General features: G+C 42.8%; 2 protein-coding genes and 1 pseudogene across 7 annotated transcripts in view; 2 read left to right on the top strand and 1 right to left on the bottom strand.

The window, feature by feature from the left end:
- METTL5 (methyltransferase like 5) overlaps window positions 1-10,882 on the bottom strand; it is a 13,957-nt gene extending 3,075 nt beyond the window's left edge. The window contains exons 1-6 of one of the 6 annotated variants that reach the window (XM_025405068.1): window positions 10,818-10,881; window positions 10,438-10,589; window positions 7,904-8,018; window positions 7,030-7,211; window positions 5,482-5,564; window positions 1,029-1,080 (exon numbers count right to left, since the gene is read on the bottom strand). In XM_025405068.1, coding sequence (XP_025260853.1) covers window positions 1,029-1,080; window positions 5,482-5,564; window positions 7,030-7,211; window positions 7,904-8,018; window positions 10,438-10,546 — 541 coding nt within the window. In that variant the 5' untranslated portion in view covers window positions 10,547-10,589; window positions 10,818-10,881. Of the gene's footprint in view, window positions 1-202; window positions 205-1,028; window positions 1,081-5,481; window positions 5,565-7,029; window positions 7,212-7,903; window positions 8,019-10,437 lie in introns of all 6 variants that reach the window. The other 5 variants (XM_025405069.1, XM_025405071.1, XM_025405072.1 and 2 more) reach the window with 5 other exon arrangements.
- On the top strand, window positions 1,840-1,918 carry LOC112636864 (annotated as a pseudogene).
- A 2,538-nt stretch (window positions 10,883-13,420) lies between the features above and the next one.
- UBR3 (ubiquitin protein ligase E3 component n-recognin 3) overlaps window positions 13,421-22,673 on the top strand; it is a 229,601-nt gene continuing 220,348 nt past the window's right edge. The window contains exon 1 of the mRNA XM_025403952.1: window positions 13,421-14,018. Coding sequence (XP_025259737.1) covers window positions 13,474-14,018 — 545 coding nt within the window. The 5' untranslated portion in view covers window positions 13,421-13,473. The remainder of the gene's footprint in view (window positions 14,019-22,673) is intronic.

The raw sequence follows: 22,673 nt of genomic DNA on the forward strand, positions 1-22,673 counted from the left end.
GATAAATGTTATTTGATTCCAGGGGCAATTAGAGAATGGAATTAGAGGCCAGGCTCGGTTGCTCACACCTGTAATCCCAGCACTTTGGGAGGCAGAGGCTGGAGGATCATCTGAGGTCAGGAGTTCAAGACCAGCCTGGCCAGTGTGGTGAAACCCTGTCTCTACTAAAGATAAAAAAAATTAGCCGGACATGGTAGTGCACGCCTGTAGTTCCAGCTATTCGGGAGACTGAGGCAAGAGCATCGCTTGAACCCGGCAGGTGGAGGTTGCCACTGCACTCCAACCTAGGTAACAGAGCAAGGCTCTGTCTCCCAAAAAAAAAAAAAAAAAAGAAATTAGATTATCCGGAAATAATCTGATAGCATTTTCCATGAATGAATTTCAAACCAAGATCTGACCAAATCCAAGCCCACGTTTTTTTTTGTTTGTTTGTTTTGTTTTTGTTTTTGTTTTTTGAGACTGAGTCTCCTCTGTCATCCAGGCTGAAGAACAGTGGCACAATCTCGGCTGACTGCAACCTCTGCCTCCGGGACTCAAGCGATTCTCCCACCTCAGTCTCCCAAGTAGCTGAGATTGCAGGTGTGCGCTACCATGCCCGGCTAATTTTTTGTAGTTTTAGTAGAGATGGGGTTTGAGCATGTTGGCCAGGCTGGTCTCGAACTCTAAACCTCAGGTGATCTGCCCACCTCCGCCTCCCAAAGTGCTGGGATTACAGGCGTGAGCCACCATGCCTGGCCCCAAGCCCATGTTTTTAGCCATTGTGCTGCTATACAGTGTTCCGCCTGAGTCTGGAGTGACCAAATACCTGAGTGCTATTAGAAATTTTCAGTAAATTGCATAAATTAGGACAGTCTTAAGCTAAGTGATCACTCTGCTTTTACTCCATTTCCAATCTATTACCAATCATGCACATTTTGCCACACTGCAAAGCATACTTTATAGTAGATCTTCTCAGCACCTGCATGAAAGTTTTGGTTGGGCGAATGCATGTTGGCCCTTTTGGATATTAGGATTGAGATTTGTCTTACCTGCTATAATATCTATCTTGATTTTCCATTCTGCAGCTTTCTTTTGAACATGCTGAACATAAACAATATGTTGTTATGAGCTGATTTTTAATGATTTTTTAGAATTGCTTTTTACTAATAATTGAGATTGAGTTTTTAAGCTTAAAATTTCATTAGAATCTAGACCCTTATAAAAATTTCAATTGAATGGATAGTAGTCTGAAAATAAGAAATCAATTTCAATATATTTAACAATCTGAACCAAATCATACAATAAATCCAAGTGATAGAAAGCTACTCATGCACCATATAATGCCATTTGGGGTTATCTAGGGACTGCATATATTTCAGTAGTCCCATAAAATCATAAATGGAGCTGAAAAATTGCTATTGCCTAGTGATGTAGCTATCTTGACATCATAGCACAACACATTACCTTCTTGGTATTTATATATGTTTAGATTTAAAACAATGCCATTGTGTTACAGTTACCTGTAGTATTCAATACAGTAACAGGTTGACAGGTTTGTAGCCTAGGAACAATACACTAATCACAGAGCCTCAGTGGTCCACTCTATGTCTGCACAATGGTGAAATCACCTCAGGATGCATTTCTCAGAATACATTTGTCAGAACATATCCCTGTTGTTAAAGGATGCATGACTATTTCAGAAATCTATCAAAGATGTGTAATGTTCTCATATGGTTTCTGTAGCATTATTTCATTAATATATACAGCTAGGTATCCTAGAAACCATTTGGCAGAGATCTGTGTACATGGGCAATTCAGTTCATGCAGTAAAACTGAGTTTTATAAAATCTATGTTATGCCAAGACTATACTTTCAGGGATCATTTCTATAGTTCGTCACTAGAGAAGTTTCTCTGAAAGTGTAGAGCACCATATCGTGAAAATGGCCATACTGCCCAAGATAATTTATAGATTTAATGCTATCCCCATCAAGCTACCACTGACTTTCTTCACAGAATTGGAAAAAACTACTTTACATTTCATATGGAACCAAAAGAGCCCACATAGCCAAGACAATCCTAAGCAAAAAGAACAAAGCTGGAGGCACCATGCTACCTGACTTCAAATGATACAAGGCTACAGTAACCAAAATAGCATGGTACTGGTACCAAAACATATATAGACCAATGGAACAGAACACAGGCCTCAGAAATGACACCACACATCTACAACCATCTGATCTTTGACAAACCTGACAAAAACAAGCAAAGGGAAAAGGATTCCCTATTTAATAAGTGGTGCTGGGAAAACTGGCTAGCCATATGTAGAAAGCTGAAATTGGATCCATTCCTTACACCTTATACAAACATTAACTCAAGATGGATTAAAGACTTAAATGTAAGACCCAAAACCATAAAAGCTCTAGAAGAAAATGTAGGCGATACCATTCAGGACATAGGCATGGGCAAAGATTTCATGAGTAAAACACCAAAAGCAATGGCAACAAAAGCCAAAACTGACAAATGGGATCTAATTAAACTAAAGAGCTTCTGCACAGCAAAAGAAAACTATCATCAGAGTAACCAGGCAACCTACAGAATGGGAGAAAATTTTTGCAATCTATCCATCTGACACAGGGCTAATATCCAGAATCTACAAAGAACTGAAACAAATTTACAAGAAAAAAAAAAACCCATCAAAAAGTGGGCAAAGGATATGAACAGACACTTCCCAAAAGAAAGAAGACATTTAGGCAGCCAACAGACACATGAAAAAAATGCTCATCATCACTGGTCATCAGAGAAATGCAAATCAAAACCACAATGAAATACCATCTCACACCAGTCAGAATGGCGATCATTAAAAAGTCAGGAAACAACAGATGTTGGAGAGGATGTGGAGAAATAGGAACACTTTTACAGTGTTGGTGGGAGTGTAAATTAGTTCAACCATTGTGGAAGACAGTGTGGCGATTCCTCAAGGATCTAGAACTAGAAATATCATTTGACCCAGCAATCCCATTACTGGGTATACACCCAAAGGGTTATAAATCATGCTACCATAAAGACACATGCACACGTATGTTTACTGCAGCACTATTCACAATAACAAAGACTTGGAACCAACCCAAATGTCCATCAATAATAGACTGGATTAAGAAAGTGTGGCACATATACACCATGGAATACTATGCAGCCATAAAAAAGGATGAGTTCATGTCCTTTCCAGGGATATGGATGAAGCTGGAAACCATCATTCTCAGCAAACTATCACAAGGACAGAAAACCAAACACCACATGTTCTCACTCGTAAGTGGGAGTTGAACAATGAGAACACATGGACACAGGGAGGGGAACATCACACATCGGGGCCTGCTAGGGGGTGGGGGGCTGGGGGAGAGAGAGCATTAGGAGAAATAACTAATGTAAATGACGAGTTGATGGGTGCAGCAAACCAACATGGCACATGTATCCCTATGTAACCTGCATGTTATGCACATGTTCCCTAGAACTTAAAGTATAATTTTAAAAAAAATTCATGTTATGCCAAGCTGTGCAGAAAAGAGTTCACAGCAGGCCTGGCTGCTTATCCTTAGAAAGGCCTGCTTACAAGTTTGGCCCTTGGCTGGAGATTAGGAACTTAGATTTTGGGAAGGTTCCCACTCCCTACTCCCTTAATAATAGTGTCTCACTGTGCCTAACACTGTTTATGCTGAACACCTGTTTTCCTACTAGGAGTCTAGAATTTGGGTATGTGTCAGAAAGGGAATTGCCTACATGATCAGTCCCTAATAAAAGCCCTGGGCACTGAGTCTCTAATGAGCTTCCCTGGTTGGCAGTGTTTCACGTGTGTTATCAATAATTCATTCTGGGAAAATTAAGTGTGTCCTGTGTTATTCCACTGGCAGAAGACTCGGGAAGCTTGCTCCTGGTTTCCCCCATTCTCTGCCTAATGCACCTTTCTCTTTGCTGATTTTGCTCTATATCTTTTCACTGTAATACATCATAGCCATGAATAAGACTATATGCTGAGTCCTATGAGATTTCCTAGTGAATCATCAAACCTGAGGGTGTTCTTGGGGACACACGTTTGGATACCAATGTTTAACTGGTGTTTGCTTTCATATATAGTGAGGATTTATTTACTAGCTATGTTGTGTCCTGTTGCTTGCCTACATGTACCACTACTTATTGTTAGCAGTATAGTTCTTTTTAGCTGTTATATTTTATGCTTTTTAAAAGGTTATCAGATTACCATGTAACTAGAATGTATTATTTCCAACTGAGTTCTTATACACTGTATTTACATGAATTACCTATTTTTCCTACAAAATCACTTTAAAATCTTTGAATACATGTATGATTTAAATAATAGTAGCTAGCACATAGCAATTACACATGTCAGACACTGATCTAAGTGCTTTGTAAATATTAACTCATGTAATCCTCACAATTCTTATGAATTATTGGGTACTCTTAGTCCCTTACACTTAGAATACAGGTGAGGATAGTACAGATGACAAAAGCTCAATTACCTTGATGATGAAGCTCAATTACCTTGACCAAGATAATGCTGGGAGGCAGCAGAGCTTGGATCTGAACCCAGAAAGTCTGGTCTAGCTTCAGAATCTCCGTTCCTAACCACCGTGTTATACTGACACTAAAAAAATGTACTGCCCTTCCCCCCAGTTTCCTGGAATACAACTTATACACCTCTCCGTGTGTTACATGCTGCAAAAGTAATAATAGAATAGCTGATTTCTGAACTCAGATCTGTTTAGCTCCAGGCTCAGTGTTCTGAAAACCTGGCCTTATTGCCTCCCTTAAGTACATCAGGCCACACGGGGACAATGGGGCAAAAGGGATCAACTAAGACTTACCCAGATAAACCAAAACATACCATAATCCTAGTTACAACACACTTCTCTACTCCTGAGTTATAGTATCTCTTCTGGCAACAGTTCCTGTCTGAAAAAATCTTTGAGGAAAGAAGTCTTTTTTTTTTTTTTTTTTTTTTGAGGCAGAGTCTCGCTCTGTCACCCAGGCTGGAGTGCAGTGGCCAGATCTCGGCTCACTGCAAGCTCCGCCTCCCGGGTTCACGCCATTCTCCTGCCTCAGCCTCCCGAGTAGCTGGGACTACAGGCGCCCGCCACCTCGCCCGGCTAGTTTTTTTTTTTTTTTGTAATTTTTAGTAGAGACGGGGTTTCACCGTGTTAGCCAGGATGGTCTCGATCTCCTGACCTCGTGATCCGCCCGTCTCGGCCTCCCAAAGTGCTGGGATTACAGGCTTGAGCCACCGCGCCCGGCCGGAAAGAAGTCTTATAGCTCAGAAAAAGGCCAATCAGATGCTAGCTGGTTAAGCAGAAAATTTAGTTCTAAGTTTCATATGTCAAAAAGGTCAGGAGAAATAGATATTGTGGTATCTAGTATTCACAGCAAATCCTAAAAACACTGTCATGAATTTAAAAATAAATGCCACAGAGTATCAGATGATTTGAACTTACTTCTCTAGTTGAGGATTTGTGTAAGGAATATACTGCTGTTCTTGCCATTTCCAAAGCAGTCTTTAGAAAAGCCATATCTGTCCCTGTGAAGAGTAGAAAAAAACCTCCTATTTACCTATCAAAATAGAAGATTAAGTTAGTAGGATTTAGAAACATTTTCTTCCAAACTTCAAAATAGCCACCTTGAAATCTTTCAGCAATAAGGGTACAAATAAACTATCAAAATATTATTTTAAGGTTGGTAGGATAAAACCAGAATTTCACTGTCTTGGTTAAATAAGGATAAAGTAAAAAATTTAGTATTATATTCCAACATTAATGACTTTCAAAAAGGGGAGAAGGAAACGCGTAGAGTAGTATTCAGAATCCTCTTGGTGGGGACAGGGTACTTTTTAAACTATGCATGTTTTTTCCTACCCTCACTGACTTCCTAACCTCCTTGCCCACAGTACCCACAAAATTAACAGCCACAGTGAGTCACTGTTACTGGTGGGCACATGTAGAAACCCTTGGGTGTGTTAAGACATTAAAAAACCGGTTCTAAAAGTATAAAATTCTTTGTATGTTTCATATTCATTCATAAGGGTTAGGCAAATTATTCCTGAAAGAGAATGGGAGATATACAATAAATGACATGACTATCTTTGTTTACTTAATACAAATCTGTAAAAACAAAAGTTGAAAAACTCAATTTCTTAGCCATGCACTAAACAAATTGAAATTTAAATTATAAGAATTACACAGGTAAGAGATTGGTTTACTTAAGAGTAATAAAATCACTTAGCCTTGGTTTATTTTTATTTTATTTATTTTATTTTTTTTATTTTTTTGAGACGGAGTCTCGCTGTGTCGCCCAGGCTGGAGTGCAGTGGCGCGATCTCGGCTCACTGCAAGCTCCGCCTCCCGGGTTCACGCCATTCTCCCGCCTCAGCCTCCGAGTAGCTGGGACTACAGGCGCCCGCCACCACGCCCGGCTAGTTTTTGTATTTTTAGTAGAGACGGGGTTTCACCATGTTAGCCAGGATGGTCTCGATCTCCTGACCTCGTGATCCACCCGCCTCGGCCTCCCAAAGTGCTGGGATTACAGGCTTGAGCCACCGCGCCCGGCCCAGCCTTGGTTTATTTAATGAAGAGTGATAAAATCACTTAGCCCAAACAGTCAGTGATAAAAAGGGTTTTTATTTTTGTTTTATTTTTTCTAGACAGGGTCTTGCTGTTACCAAGGCTGAAGTGCAGTGGCACATTCATAGCTCATGGCAGCCTTCAATACCTGAGCTCAGGTTATCCTCCCACCTCAGCCTTCTGAGTAGCTAGGACCATAGGCACACCACCGCACTTGGCAAATTAAAATTTTTGTGTGTGTGTGTGTAGAGGCAGGGTCTAACTATGTTGCCCAGGATGGCTACCAACTCCTGGCCCCAAAAGATCCTCCTGTATCAGCCTCCCAAAGCACTGGTATTACACGCCTGAGCCACTGCGCCTGGCCTTAAAAATAGCTTTAAAATCTTTTCTATAAATATACCAATATACCCGATTCTTGTTACAAACCTTTATTATTTTTGGTCCCAAAGGGAGGATTCATAATCACTGTATCGAATGACTTGGACATTCTGTTAGATAATAAGCACACATCACATTGAACCATGTCAATATTTGTTAACTCAAACTCTTCCACATTCCTATTAAATATTTCCAATGCATCTTCATCTATGTCAAATCCAACACACAACCTATAAATACAAAACACACACAAAGAGTGGCGATTTATAGCTCCCAAGGAAAAACAAAACCAAAATTAGCTTTTTTCTTTTTAATCATGTATCTTTCTAACCCAATTAGCAAAGTAAGAGTGAGTGTTTTCTTCTTCTTTTTTTTTTTTTTTTTTTTTTTCTTTTTTCAGACAGGATCTTGCTGTGCTACCCAGGTGAGTGTTGTGATGCCATCTTGCACTGCAGCCTCGACCTCCCAGGCTCAAGCAATCCTCCCACCTTAGCCTCCCAAGTAGCTGGGACCACATCCAGCTAATTTTTGTACTTTTGTAGACATGGGGTTCCACCATGTTGCCCAGGCTGGTCTCAAACTCCTGGGCTCAAGTAATCTGCCCACTTTGGCCTCCCAAAGTGTTGGGATTACAGGCGTGAGCCACTGTGCCTGGTCAAGTGTTGCTTTTCAATAGCATAATTTCCAAACCTGGCAGGGGTTGGAAACTCAGGTTTGTATAAAAGGAACTGCTGCTTTTACCATTTTTATTTATATTTTGTAGTTTGTTTAGATCTTCTGCCGGTTCAAAATGTATTCAGTATCAGATTTTTGCTCCCTATATCTCATTCTGTGGAGTCTCATAAATATAATTCAGTTAATCCCATTGATGCTCCTTATTAAAGCCACCCAATACCCAAATAGCATATATTGCATTACGTACCCTGCTCCTAACATTGCAGTTCCAATGCTAAGTACTCCACAACCACATCCTAGATCTGCAACGACTTTATTTTCAATGTCATCATACGTGTTATGGATTGTATAGAGCATACATGCTAAAAAATTAAAAAAAAATTAGAGAATAAGCAAGCTGATGACTAAAATCTTATTTGTGCATTACTCAGTCTTCCCCTAAATGCCATTCCAGATTATTTTTTTAAAAGATAAGGTGTAATAATTTGGTATGTAGTAAGAGGCACCATAAAGGAAGCTAATACCCACCAGTGGTTCTCAAAAAATAGTCTCTGCTAGCAATGCCAAGAATGACAAAACTGTGACCAGTCTCTGATGTAAAAGGGAAAAAAAAGTCAAAACGTTTAGTTTTTCCTCAGCTTGTTAAGAACATTGCCATACACTCATATTGGTTCTTTCTTTGATGCTGAAATATTTTTTTGAAAGAACATTAAGAGTAAATAGGTTTTAAAAAAATCCTTTCTTGTCAACATAAATTTAGCAACTCTGTATCAGTTTCCTAAATTGTTTTGAAATTTTACTTATCTGTGAAATCTGTAAGACTAGAAACCACTATCAAACAAGCATTAGCATCACAAAGACACAAAACCTTTTTTTCTTTTCTTTTTTTTTTTTTTTAAACACAGACAGGTTCTCACTATATTGCCACGCTGGTCTCGAACTCCAGGGCTTAAGCGATTTTTCCCACCCCAGCCTCCCAAAGTGTTGGGATTACAGACATGAGCCACTGCACCCAACCACAGAACTTTGCTGTAGCAAGTTTGTCACCAGAACACAAGCACCATAAGCTCTGCAATGTAGCCTTTAGACACATAAACTCATGGTCTACATATATATATTCATAATCTACAAATGAGACCTGATAATAGAACTACTGGGTGTTAGATATACTGAAGGTTAAACATGAATACCACCACCACTGATATTTCCCTGAAGATATCTGAACCCAGCAAGGACTGCTGGCCATTGATACCCAAGGATCCAGAGGTTTTTTTTTTGTTGTTTTTTTCAGAGATGGGGTCTATCTCTATAACCCAGGCTGGGGTGCAGTGGTGGGATCAGAGCTCACTGCAGCCTGAAACTCCAGGGCTCAAGCAATTGTCCTGCCTTAGTAACAGCGGCTGGGACTATAGGCGCATACTACTACACCCGGCTAATTTATTTATTTATTTTTAAGAGCCGGGGTCTCACTGTGTTGCCCAGGCTGATCTTGAACTCCTGGCCTCAAGTCATCCTCTTGCCTTGGTTTCCCAAAGTGCTGGGATTATAGGGATGAGCCACCATACTTGGCCAGATTGTTATTATATTTTAAATTGGATTCCACTAAAAAAACCTATAGTCAGAAGACTAGTAAGTCATTATTTGAGAAAACTGGTCTTAACCTGGACACAGTAGTTTTGTGTGAATTTTTGGTTGGAATTATGACAGTATCTTGGAGTTAAGTGTAAATACACACGTGTCCTCCTTGACTTTTACTGGCAGCTTAGAAACAACTATTTTGGAACTGGAAAAAACTCCTCCTTGCAGGTACTCTCAGAAAATTAATTTTCCTAAGGGGCCAGGCTCAGTGGCTCATGCCTGTAATCTCAGCACTTCTTGAGGCCAAGGTGGGAGGATCACTTCAGCCCAGGAGTTTGAGACCATCTTGGGCAACATAGCAAGACCCTGTCTCTACAAAAAATAAAAAATATTAGCCAGCGTGATGGTGCATGCCTGTAGTCCCAGCTACTCAGGAGGCTTAGGTAGGAGGATTACTTGAGTCCTGGAGGTCAAGGCTGCAGTTGCTGTGATCATGCCACTGCACTTTAGCCTGGGTGACAGAGTGAGACCCCCATCTCATAAAATAGTAATAATAAATTTTTTTCCCCTAAGGCTTCCCAATGACTTCGGTAACATAAATATATGTTTTCCTGTATTCTCTCTTGTACTCCCAGTATCAGTGTCTGGCATGAAGCAACAACACTAATACTCAGAAAATCTGTTAAAATTAATATGCATGCTCATCTTTATACAGCACATACTCTGATTTTGTTAAACTATCCTTCCACTATCAACTCTAGTATTCATTTCTAGGGCAGAGTATAGCACAAGAATCCTTGCCTAGGCAATTAGTAGCAATAGGAAATTGATCCTTATTTAGTAAATGTTTACTGAGCTCCTAAATAGTACCAGCGACTCTTCTAGGCACTGGGAACTCAAGTATGAACGAGACTAACAAATTCCTTGTCCTCAAAGAGATTATAATGTGAGAAGAGAAAAAAACACATTAAAAATACTGTTTGGCAGTGTTAAGGGATATGCAGAAAACCAGACAGTAAAACGATAGTGAGTGTGTGTGTGGAGGGCGTGCTGTAAGCTGCAGTGTCAAGGAAGACCTAACTAGGTGATCTTTGGGCAAAATTTCTCTAGACATTATCTGTATCCAAATAACTGTTCTATTTTTATCACAGAGTAGACTGGACTAACGCCGAAAGCAGGGGCGTGGTGAACCAGCCGCCCTACCTGCAATGTGCGGCCTGGTAGGATACTGTTCTAGAAGTAGCTTGGGCTTTTCGAATCCATCCACTTGTTGCAGGCGACTCTCTAGTTCCTTAAGCCTTAATTTCTTCATTTTGTTTTAAAGTATGGACTCGTAGGGTTTGCAGGCACAGGATCTGCGGAGAAATCTATTGAACTGGGATTTTGTTTCCTCCCTACCCCCAACCTTCTCCCCCTTTTCAGCACCGCTGGCCGGACCCGAAGACGCGCCCTAAGGAGACGCCGGGACGCAGGGCACGGGACGAGCCTCTGACCCACCTCCCGGGTAACCCACACCACCCCAGGAGACGGCGGCGGCGCGTGGCTGGAGCAGCCCCAGGATCCCTCGCGCCACGACAACACACCTCTTGGGGCGACCCACACCTCGGCCGGGGCCGGAAGCGCCAGCCCGCAAGCGGGCACGCGTTCGCCGCCCAGCGGCCCGGCGCCGAGCTGCAACTTTTGTCCTGAGCCGGGGTTCCGCTGGCCACCTGGGGGCCTCATTACCCCATCCCCTCCACCTGCAAAGCCTGCGCTACTCGCTGACCCACGGCCAGTCCTCGCCGCCTATCGCCTGCTCGTTACTCTCTAGTTTGCCATGAGTACCTGCGGGCCCTCAAAGGATGGGGAAAGACAGAGTGAAAGGGATGCGGAAGAGAAAGTCACAGTCACTTTGTTGTATGGCCCAGAGTGACTCTTCTTGTTTCCCAAGTCTCGGCTCAAAAAGTAGCGATCTCCATTCATCTTTACCTCCTTCGCCATTCTCATGCCTTACTTTATTGTAACTTTGTTTCCCAATTTTTAGGTCATTTGTGTCACTTGCAATTCTCACAGAAGTGGTGATGTCAAAGAAACCCAAAGAAGAGATAGCGGATGGGCCGGGCGCGGTGGCTCACGCCTGTAATCCCAGCACTTTGGGAGGCCGAGGCAGGCGAATCGCGAGGTCAGGAGATCGAGACCATCCTGGCTAACACGGTGAAACCCTATCTCCACTAAAAATACAAAAAAATTGGCCGGGCGTGGTGGCGGGCTCTTGTAGTCCCAGCTACTCGGGAGGTTGAGGCAGGAGAATGGCGTGAACCCGGGAGGCGGAGCTTGCAGTGAGCCGAGATCGTGCAGTGCACTCCAGCCTGGGCGACAGAGCAAGACTCCGTCTCAGAAACAAACAAACAAAAAAAAGAGTGGAAACGAAAGAATAGGTAGCGGTGTCAAATGGAAAGAGGTCGGGCTTCATAAAGTAGGAGCAGAAACCAAGTTGTAGCAGATTGTGGAGCGAATGGAAGTTTAGAAAGAAGAAAGAGTAAATATGAACAATTAAACGTGGCCCCGGACGCGGTGGCTCACTCCTGTAATCCCAGCATTTTGGGAGGCCGAGATGGGCGGATCGCTTGAGACCGGAGTTTGAGACCAGCCTGGGCAACGTAAGGAGACCCTGTATCTACTAAAAATACAAAAATTAGCTGGGTGTGATGGCGCGAGCCTGTGGTCCCAGCTGCTCCGGTGGCTGGGGTGGGAAAATCGCTTGAACCCGGGATGCAAAGCTTCCAGTGATCTGAAATTGCACCACTGCACTCCAGCCTGGTTGACAGTGAGACACTGTCTCAAAAAAAAAAAAAAAAAAAAAAAAAAAAAAAAAAAAAAAAAAAAAAAAGAAAGAGAAAGAGAAAGGCGGCCTACGAAAAGAAGAGAATGGTTGATGCTTAGTAATGGGGGAAGCTTTATTGTTTTTTCAACTATTTTTAAGACAGGAGGAGACAAATTCTGACAAGAATTGAGCTAATAGAAAGAGAGGTGTTAAAAATACAAGAGGATATTGGATAGCGTTGGGATCCTGAGAAGGCAGGATCCAGTGGTTAAGTAAAAGGATTGCAGGACTGTATTTAAGCCTGTGGATGGACACCTCTTTGCATTTTTAAAGGAAGAAGAAAAAGAGTGAATGGATGATGACGAAGTAGAGAAGTGTCTGAGGCTGCTACTTCCTAGGAATGGTAGAATTCAAAGTTTTCTGTTATGAGAATCAAATGAGTTAAAGCATACAAAGTTTTAGCATGTAAAGTTGATACATAAAGTTTTATTTAGTTTATAATTTAGTGATTCATAAAATTATTGAGCAAATTTAACTTATCACTGTTATATGATGATCGTGACATACTTAACTAATGTAGAAGACCAGGACTGTAAAATAACCTGTCTTAATTATGTTTCATTCATTTCAAACACACGGTGATGGATTGGAAACACCCCTGTTCTTCTTTGATGTTGTTGTTGTTTTTTTGAGACGGAGTCTTGCTTTGTCTCCCAGGCTGGAGTGCAGTGACGTGATCTTGGCTCACTACAACTTCTGCCTCCTGGGTTCAAGCGATTCTCCTACCTCAGCCTCCCGAGTAGCTGGTATTACAGGCGTGCGCCACCACGCCCGGCTTCATTTTGTATTTTCAGTAGAGACAGGGTTTCACCATGTCAGCCAGGCTCATCTCAAACTCCTGACCTCAAGTAATCCGCCTGCCTCGGCCTCCCAAAGTGCTGGGATTACAGGTGTGAGCCACTGCGCCCGGCCTTCTGTTTTTCTCTGGATTGCTCTTCCTACAGTTTGTTTTCCTTAAGTTGGGGTCTCACTCTGTCGCCCGCTGGACTTTGATAACAATAGGAATGTACATCTTACACAAAATGCAGATGCCTAAAGTACATCTGAAAGATGATGTGAATAATTCCTGTAGTCTATGCAAATAAAGAAATAATTGCCCTTATTAAAGACTTCCTATAAGGTGAGTCCTTTATTTCAGTAGCTCTTAACTTAGAAAGTTGGGAGCCTAGCTTGGTCCAGAGGCACCCAGGCGGGAGGGCGGGGAGAAGGCTCTGCAGCCCGAGGGGGCGTGTGCAGGGGCGGGGCCGCGGGCGGAGGAGCGCGGACGCTCCGGGTATCGCGAGAGTTGGGCGGGCCGAGCAATCGCAGCAGTCTATTCCCTCACTCTCCCTGGAGGAGCCGCTGGCCCTGGACTCTCCAAATTCTGAGCTCTCATCATGGCGGCGGCGGCCGCGGCGGCCGTCGGGGGCCAGCAGCCGTCACAGCCCGAGCTGCCCGCGTCGGGGCTGGCCCTAGACAAGGCGGCCACCGCCGCGCACCTCAAGGCGGCCCTCAGCCGGCCGGACAACCGCGCAGGTGCTGAGGAGCTGCAGGCGCTGCTGGAGCGGGTGCTGAGCGCCGAGCGGCCGCTGGCCGCGGCTGCCGGCGGCGAGGACGCGGCGGCGGCCGGAGGCGGGGGCGGTCCGGGGGCCGCCGAGGAGGAGGCCTTGGAGTGGTGTAAGTGCCTTCTGGCGGGCGGCGGCGGCTACGACGAGTTCTGCGCGGCGGTGCGGGCCTACGATCCCGCGGCGCTCTGCGGCCTGGTCTGGACAGCCAACTTCGTGGCCTACCGCTGCCGGACGTGCGGCATCTCGCCCTGCATGTCGCTGTGCGCCGAGTGCTTCCACCAGGGCGACCACACCGGACACGACTTCAACATGTTCCGTAGCCAGGCCGGGGGCGCCTGCGACTGTGGGGACAGCAACGTGATGCGGGAGAGCGGGTGAGTGGAGCCGTCCCCGCGGGCGAGGCGACCCTGGGCCGGGGACGTCGCGGGAGGGCCTGGAGCGGGGCGCCGGGAGCCCACTCTTGAGCTGTCAAGGGGAGGGTGCGGGGGAGGGTGCAGCCACAGGGGGATGGAGGTGACTGAGCTGTCAGCGGTGGAAAGGGGGTGGGGAGCAGAAAGCAGGGAGAGGAGAGCGTAGAGCATGTTTAGGAAACCGGGCTGTGAATTATGGGGAAGCCAGGGTGGGTAAATGATAGCGAGAAAAGAGCCAGTGTATGGGTTAGGAGGGGAGTGAGGGGGAAAGGATTTTTGGGGAAGCTCGTGTCGAGCTGTCAAGTGTGTACTTGTTGGCAAAGGCTATAAAGCCTGGTTCTTGGGAAGAGACTTAGGTTGTGATTTGGATTGGCTGGGAGGGGTTGTTATTGGGGACTGTATTGGCTCGCGGGATGATGAGAGCTGGGGAGGTGGTCTTGTACGTGCAGGGAAGGACGCTTGAGGAAAGGTCTTCTGAACTGCCAGTGTGTCTGTCAGTATGAGAGAAGGAGCTCTTGAGGGTTGAGGGAGGAGGGAAGGGGAGGGGCCTGCATGAAAAGTGACTGTTGAGCTGTCAGTGGAGTATTTGGTATGCTGGGATGACATTTAGAATTGGGCTACTGAGCAGTCCGTTACAGAATACCCGCCGTACCAGGAGAACGAACAAAATACTGAGCGAACTAGGAATCAAGTGTTAGGTCTTCTCCAGTTAAGGGCACTTTATTCACTCACTGATATGTGAACATCTAAGAGGAGACAACAAATGCCCTTTTGACAGGAGCGATACGTCAGATGTTGGGACTTATGAGAGAAGACATTTCAGAGTTTGCAGTGAGTTACAGAGAGTTAGTACGTGTAGAGTCTTGGCTTGGAACGTGATGTCAATGTCAGGGACAGTCTGAGAAAAAAGGAAAAAGTGAAAGGGGCGATTTTGGATAGGCAGTAGTTGAAAGAATATTAGCAACTACTAGTTGCTAGCAGTTATTAAACTTCTTCAATTTTCAGGTCTTAGGATTAATGACAGAGTACAATCTTTTTTATAAATGGTCACCTTTTTTTGGGAGTACTTGTAAGGTTACTGTTACTCTAAAATGTTTGTACCTACTATGTGCAAGCAAGGCTTCTTGGATATTAAAAATGAATGAAACATTGACCAACCCCTTACTCTACTTGCACTGGAGTAGAAAGTAATAAATTCCTTAAACAATAACTTGATAACTAGAGGAGGGAGAGGAGGTTTCTGTCCAGAGGAAGTAAGAAAAAGTCTTCAGAAAGAAGGTATTTTGATTTTGCTAATAATAATAACATAATTGCAGCTAACATTTGAGTTTTTATTTATTTATTTATTTACTTATTTTTTAAAGATGGAGTTTCGCTCTTGTTGCCCAGGCTGGAATGCAATGGCGCGATCTCGGCTCACCGCAACCTCTGCCCCCTGGGTTCAAGCGATTCTCCTGCCTCAGCCTCCCAAGTAGCTGGGATTACAGTCATGCACCACCACGCCCGGCTAATTTTGTATTTTTTTTTTTTTTTAGTAGAGACAGGGTTTCTCCATGTCGGTCAGGCTAGTCACGAATTCCCGACCTCAGGTGATCTGCCTGCCTTGGCCTCACAAGTGCTGGGATTACAGGCGTGAGCCACTGCGCCCGGCCAACATTTGAGTTCTTGAACTGTATTTCTGACACTTTAAAAGTACTTTTAAAAATTTTATATTTGAATAGATAAAATATATAGCTAATAAAGCAGATACACACACACACACACACACACACACACACACACACACAGAGTTGGAAATTTTTCTCCCATCTAGTCTTCCATCTGTCCAGTTCCTTCCTGCTTAGTTTCTCTTAGTGCAGAACAAGCAAGGATGTTTCCTAGTTTTTCAGTCTCTTTTTGTGCAAAGGGTTGCATACTTTCCACTGTTTTACATCTTGCATTTTTTAGTTATCTTAGATGTATTTTTCTTATTAAAAAATCAGTGTCGTCATTCAATTTTTTTTTTTTTAAACTGCTGCATAGTGTTACATGTTTTGAATTTGCCATTCTTTTTTTTAATTTCTTTTAAAATTTTTTTTGTGTGTGTGTGTGTGAATTTGCCATTCTTGATTTAATGTCTCTTCATGGGCATTTGACTTTCCAGTATAAAATTAACAACGTGGTATTAACTGTCTTTTCCCACCTAGTCAAGAGGGTCAGTGGGATAAATTCTCAAACGTGTGTTTTCCAAATTGCCCCCCTGAGGCTTAGTACTAATTACTGTATGAGACTGCCTGTTTTCCAACAGCCTCATCAACAGAGTAGTAGTAAAAATTTGGACTTTTATCTATCTGTTTGGTTAAAAGTGGCCAAATTCTAGCTGTTTTACGTGATTTAACTTATTCTTTGACTCTGAGATTGTTACTTTTATTATTTTCATTGTACAGAAGAGGGAAGTAGGGCAGAGTTAAAAAAAAACTTGCTCAAGATTGCATTGGCGGTAAGCTAGGCATGCTGGCTCCAGGGCTCCAGAGCTGGTCTAGTCAACCATTTCTCTTTACTGCCTCTACTAAATAGCATTCTTACTGGTTTTTCTTTTCAATTCTATGTTTTATCTTTTTTTTCTTTTCTTTTTTTTTTTACTTAATATGTTATTCTTATTTGGGCCTTCGTTTCTTTCTTTTTAAACTTTTTTGTTTGTTTTTGTTTTAAAGAAGCACATCAAAACAGGAGTTGGAGCAATCCTTTACTGATAGACATTTTTATTTCTTGGACTGGGTTAGCATTTAGGAAAGCCTCCAGAGAACCTGAAGGTAGGAAATGACATTGATTCTTTCCTGACTTTTGGAATACAGTGGTAATTATCAGATTATTGAGGATGAGATGCAAGTTTGATTGCTTGTGATGCTTCAGTGTACTACCAGAAATATGTCAGTGAGTTTCTTTGAAGGTATTCATACAGTTTTAGGGTATCCAGGCTATAGATAGTCAACATCCTAACCTCATGGTATTTGCTTTTACTGGTGTCTCATAGGTAAGTATTATTTTCCCAGTCTGGCAACCCTCTATGAGTTGATACATAATATTTAAAGATGTATTATTATCTCTGTCTGAAACCAGAACCATTGCCTATATATGTCAGCAGTTGCCATATCCAGTTTCATAAAGGGCAAGATTGAACAATAAACAGTATGGTGGCCATGTGATTATTCTGAATTTTTTATAACTGCTTGGATTGGATAGAGTAATTTTTCTGGGCTATACAACTAATTTACTGCCTCAAGAGACATAGGTGATGTTGACTAGCTTTGCAACCTAAAAGACTGCCTGTGGAACCTTTTTAGAACTGGAAATCATCAACAGCTTATAACAGTGTTCTCATGGGCAAAGCTGGACTACCCTGGCATGAACAGAATGTTTGAACTTTTCTAAGTTTTTGATATTTTAAAAACCCGTTTAGGTTGCCGAAGATTGAATGTGTGTTGATTTTGGGGTTTTTATTCTAACTGCCATGAAAGTTTGTAAATTTCATGGTCAGTCACTTTTAGAGAAGGATTCCTTTTCTTCTGCTGTATTTGTGCTCTTAGTAAATGAGAATACATCTTGCTGTGCCATAATCCTTTTCACAAGTGTCTGACTGTTGCCTGTAGGATGTTCAGTGATTGGAGTTGGAGAAGGATCTTGAATCCATCACAGCTGTATTTATATTTAATTTTCAAATTAGCAATTATAGAACTATGGGGAGGATTTAGTTATTTTTGACTGAGTAGTATTGGTATAATCAATATGGCAGTATTAGCAGATATACAAACCAAAGGAAGAAAACAATTGAGGATTCATTTGTGGGATGAGATCACAAAGGCTATGGAAACTGTGTACTAATAACTGTATGTGGCCGGGCGCGGTGGCTCACACCTGCAATCCCACACTTTGGGAGGCCAAGGTGGGCAGATCACAAGGTCAGGAGATCAAGACCATCCTGGCTAACATGGCGAAACCCTGTCTCTACTAAAAATACAAAAAATTAGCCGGGCGTGGTGGTGGGTGCTTGTAGTCCCAGCTATTCGGGAGGCTGAGGCAGGAGAATGGCATGAACCTTGGAGGTGGAGCTTGGAGTGAGCTGAGATCTTGCCACTGCACTCCAGCCTGGGCGACAGAGCGAGACTCCGTCTCAGGAAAAAAAAAAAACAAAACAGCTGTATACGTAACTACAGTTTTGCCACTAGTGAGTAAATGCAATGCGGTCATTGTCAGAAATGCTTCATGGGGGCTGGGTGCGGTGGCCCACACCTGTAATCCCAGCACTTTGGGAGGCCAAGGTGGGCAGATCACCTTAAGTTGGGAGTTCAAGACCAGCCTGACCAACATGGAGAAACCCCATCTCTACTAAAAATTCAAAATTATCCGGGCGTGGTGGCACATGCCTGTAATCCCAGCTACTCCGGAGGCTGAGACAGGAGAATCGCTTGAGCCCGGGAGGCAGAGGTTACGGTGAGCCAAGATCATGCCATTGCACTCCAGCCTGAACAACAAGAGTGAAACTCCATCTGGAAAAAAAAATGCTTTATGGGTGGATTAACTCAAAACAAAATGAAACAAAACAAAATAGCCTGTAATGGAAAGTCTAAAATGCAGTCGTTCCTCAGTATATGGTATACATTGGAGACTGGTTCCAGAATACCCACCTCCCACCCACTCTCCAGGGTATACTGAAATCCTGCTTGTAAGAAAAGTCTGCCCTTCATGTATGTGAGTGTCAGATCCCATGAATTCTGTATTTTCGATCCATGTTTGGTTTAAAAATCCTTGTATAAGTGGAACCCCTGCTGTTCAAACTAGTGTTGTTCAAGGGTCAACTGTAATGCCTGACTGGCTGGTTTTGGGCGTTGATGGGATACTAACCGGAAACTGGGATTTTAAACATTTATTTCTCAAATTTTGGTGCAGAAAATGAGGAGTTTCATGTTCTGTCCTATATTACAGATATTTTTGTCTCCTTGCTTGTTCTTGCTCACATATTCTAAGCTCCTTAAAAGATAAGGACCTCATTTTGCTATTAGCCAGAGGCCAGCACAGTCTCTTGTACTTAGTAGGTGTCAGTAATTTTGAATTAAATTGGATAAAAAAGTGGCTGCTAGGCCGGGCGCGGTGGCTCAAGCCTGTAATCCCAGCACTTTGGGAGGCCGAGACGGGCGGATCACGAGGTCAGGAGATCGAGACCATCCTGGCTAACACGGTGAAACCCCGTCTCTACTAAAAAATACAAAAAAAACTAGCCGGGCGAGGTGGCGGCGCCTGTAGTCCCAGCTACTCGGGAGGCTGAGGCAGGAGAATGGCGTGAACCCAGGAGGCGGAGCTTGCAGTGAGCTGAGATCCGGCCACTGCACTCCAGCCTGGGTGACAGAGCAAGACTCCGTCTCAAAAAAAAAAAAAAAAAAAAAAAAAAAAAAAAAAAAAGTGGCTGCTATACTCAAAAAGTTGCTGTCAGATTACATTGCTTTAGTTATTTGTGAGGTCGTATTGATTATTAAATCCATAGCAGCTTTTTTCAGAGTGCTTTCATTTTTTTAATTTCGGAAGTAATACACATTGATTATAACATAAACATAAGTGGATAAAGTAAAAAGTAAAGGTGCCTTTCTCCATCCTACCCCTCAGTAAGAAATTTCCCTTTCTTTTGAGCTTACTTATGTATTTAAAAGACATTAGTTATAATTTATCGAGCATTTCTAGTTTTTTTTTTTTTAGAGACAGGTTCTCGCAGTGTCTCCCAGGCTTGAGTGCAGTGGTGTGACATCACAGCTCACTGCAGCCTCTACCTCCCAGGCTCAAGTGATTTCCCACCTCACCTTCCCAAGTAGCTGGGACTATAGGGACACACCACTACACCCAGCTACATTTTTTTTTGTTTTTTTTGTAGAGATGATATTTCATCACGTTGGCCAGGCTGATCTTGAACTCCTGGCTTCAAGCAGTCCATCTGCCTCAGCCTCTCAAAGGGCTGGGATTATAGGCATGGGCCAGAGTGTGGTGCCTGGCCTGTGTTGTGGAAGGTTTTTAGGTTTTTTGATCTGTGGTAGCCAGAAATTGAACCATGTGAATGTCTGGTTGAATAGTGTTACTCTCTTTAGTATCTTGCTTTTTTCCCCTTAACATATTTATGGACACTATCTCGAAAGTTGAACTGCTTCATTTTTGAAGTTAAATAGTATTTCATTGTATTTCCATGTTTTTGTAATGTACTGTGATATTTGCAGTCAGTTCCCTACTGATAGACATTTAAATTGTTTCCAGACTTGGGCTATTGTAAACATTGTTGCAGCAAGTATTCTTGTATACACTTCTTCATATGTGTGTGAGCTTATGTTTGAGGGTAAATTCCTAGAAGTTATATCTTGGTTGAAGGAAATGTGCAAATTCAACTTTGATAGAACCCTCCAAAGAAATTAATTTACATTCCTGCCAACAATGTATGAAACAGTTTGTTTCCCCATATCCTGGCAGTATATATGGTGGTATCAATGTTTCTGATCTTTGCTGCTCTCATAAGGAAAAGTGGTATCTTGTTTCTTTTTTTTTTTTTTTTTGAGACAGAGTCTCGCTCTGTCACCCAGGCTGGAGTACGGTGGCGTGATCTCGGCTCTCTGCAAGCTCTGCCTCTTGGGTTCACGCCATTCTCCTGCTTCAGCCTCCCGAGTAGCTGGGACTACAGGCGACCGCCACCGTGCCCGGCTAATTTTTTTGTATTTTTAGTAGAGACGGGGTTCACCGTGGTCTCAATCTCCTGACCTCGTGATCCGCCCGCCTTGGCCTCCCAAAGTGCTGGGATTACAGGCGTGAGACACCGCGCCCGGCCTCTTGTTTCATTTGTTATCTCCCCGTCCCACTGCTCTTTCTTCCCAGCCAGGACTATTTTGAAGCAAATATCAGATGCCTTATAATTTAATTTAAAAATATTTGAGTATGCATCTGAGTAAATAGATGTGAACTCTAAAACATAACTCAAGTGTCCATCAGCGGATGAATGGATACACAATATGTGGAGTGTCCATAAATGAAATATTTAGCCTTAAAAATTATAAAATTCTGACATGTTAGAATGTTACAATGTAGATAAACCTTGGAGACATTATGCCAAATGAAATAAGCCCATCATAAAAGAACAGATGCTTCTGTTTATGTGAAGTGCCAGGAATAGTCAAATTCATACAGACAGAAAGCAGAATAGTGATTATCAGAGGCCAAGGGAAGGGGAGATTGGGGAGTTATTTATTTATTTATTTATTTATTTGAGACTCACTCTGGCATTTGTTATTTTTTTGAGTCTCACTCTGTTGCCCAGGCTGGAGTGCAGTGGCACGATATCGGCTCACTGCAAGCTCTACCTCCTGGGTTCACGCCTTTCTCCTGCCTCAGCCTCCCTAATAACTGGGACTACAGGCGCCCGCCACCACGCCCAGCTAATTTTTTGTATTTTTAGTAGAGACGGGGTTTCACCACGTTAGCCAGGATGGTCTCGATCACCTGACCTCGTGATCTGCCCGCCTCGGCCTCCCAAAGTGCTGGGATTACAGGCATGAGCCACCATGCCCGGCCTGGGGAATTATTTATTTATTTATTTATTTAACAGATACAGAGTTTCAGTTTGGGTAGATGAAAACGTCCTTGAGATCGATGGTTGTGATGGTTGCAAAACAATGTGAATGTACTTAATGCCACTAAACTGTACATTTAAGATGGTTTTAAATGGTAAATTTTATGTTATTTATATTTTACCACAATTAAAAAATAATGTCAGGCATAGTGGCTTACACCTATAGTCCCAGCTATTCCCAAGGCTGAGATGGGAGTATTGCTTGAGCCTGGGAGTAAGAGGCTGCAGTGCATTATGATCAGACCTGTGAATAGTCACTGCACTCCAGCCTCAGCAACATGAAGAGACCTCATCTCTTGAAAACAAAGCAAAAAACAAGCAAAAAACTCCCCCCAAACCACAATACCAATACTACACCTAAAATATTTTTTTGTTTGTTTGCTTGCTCGTTTTGAGATGGAGTCTCACTCTGTCACCAGGCTGGAGTGCAGTGGCGTGATCTCGGCTCACTGCAACCTCTGCCTCCTGGGTTCAAGCGATTCTCCTGCCTCAACCTCCTGAGTAGCTGGAACTACAGGCGCATGCCACCACGCCTGGCTAATTTTTTGTATTTTTAGTGGAGGTGGGGTTTCACCATATTGGTCAGACTGGTCTGGAATTGCTGACCTCAGGCAATTCACCTGCCACAGCCTCCCAAAGTAGTACTGGGATTGCAGGTGTGACCCACCACACCTGGCCTAATTTTTTAATCATTACAAAACTCAGTTAAAACTATTTTCAATTATGAAACAATTTGAATTTACAGAAAATTACAAAAGTAATATAACAGATACCTTTGTACTTACCATTGAGATGAATAGATGTTAACCTTTTGCCATGTTTGCTATAGAGCTGCTTTTAGTCAAAACCCCAAAGAAAGGTCAACCCACCTCTCCCTTCCTTTCTCTTTCCCTCTCCAGAAGTTACCATTTTCCTGAAATTCCTGTGCCACACACACACATATATATATATATATATATATATATATATATATATATATATATATA

Source organism: Theropithecus gelada, chromosome 12 (genome assembly GCF_003255815.1).
Source record: "Theropithecus gelada isolate Dixy chromosome 12, Tgel_1.0, whole genome shotgun sequence".
NCBI classification, from domain to species: domain Eukaryota; kingdom Metazoa; phylum Chordata; class Mammalia; order Primates; family Cercopithecidae; genus Theropithecus; species Theropithecus gelada.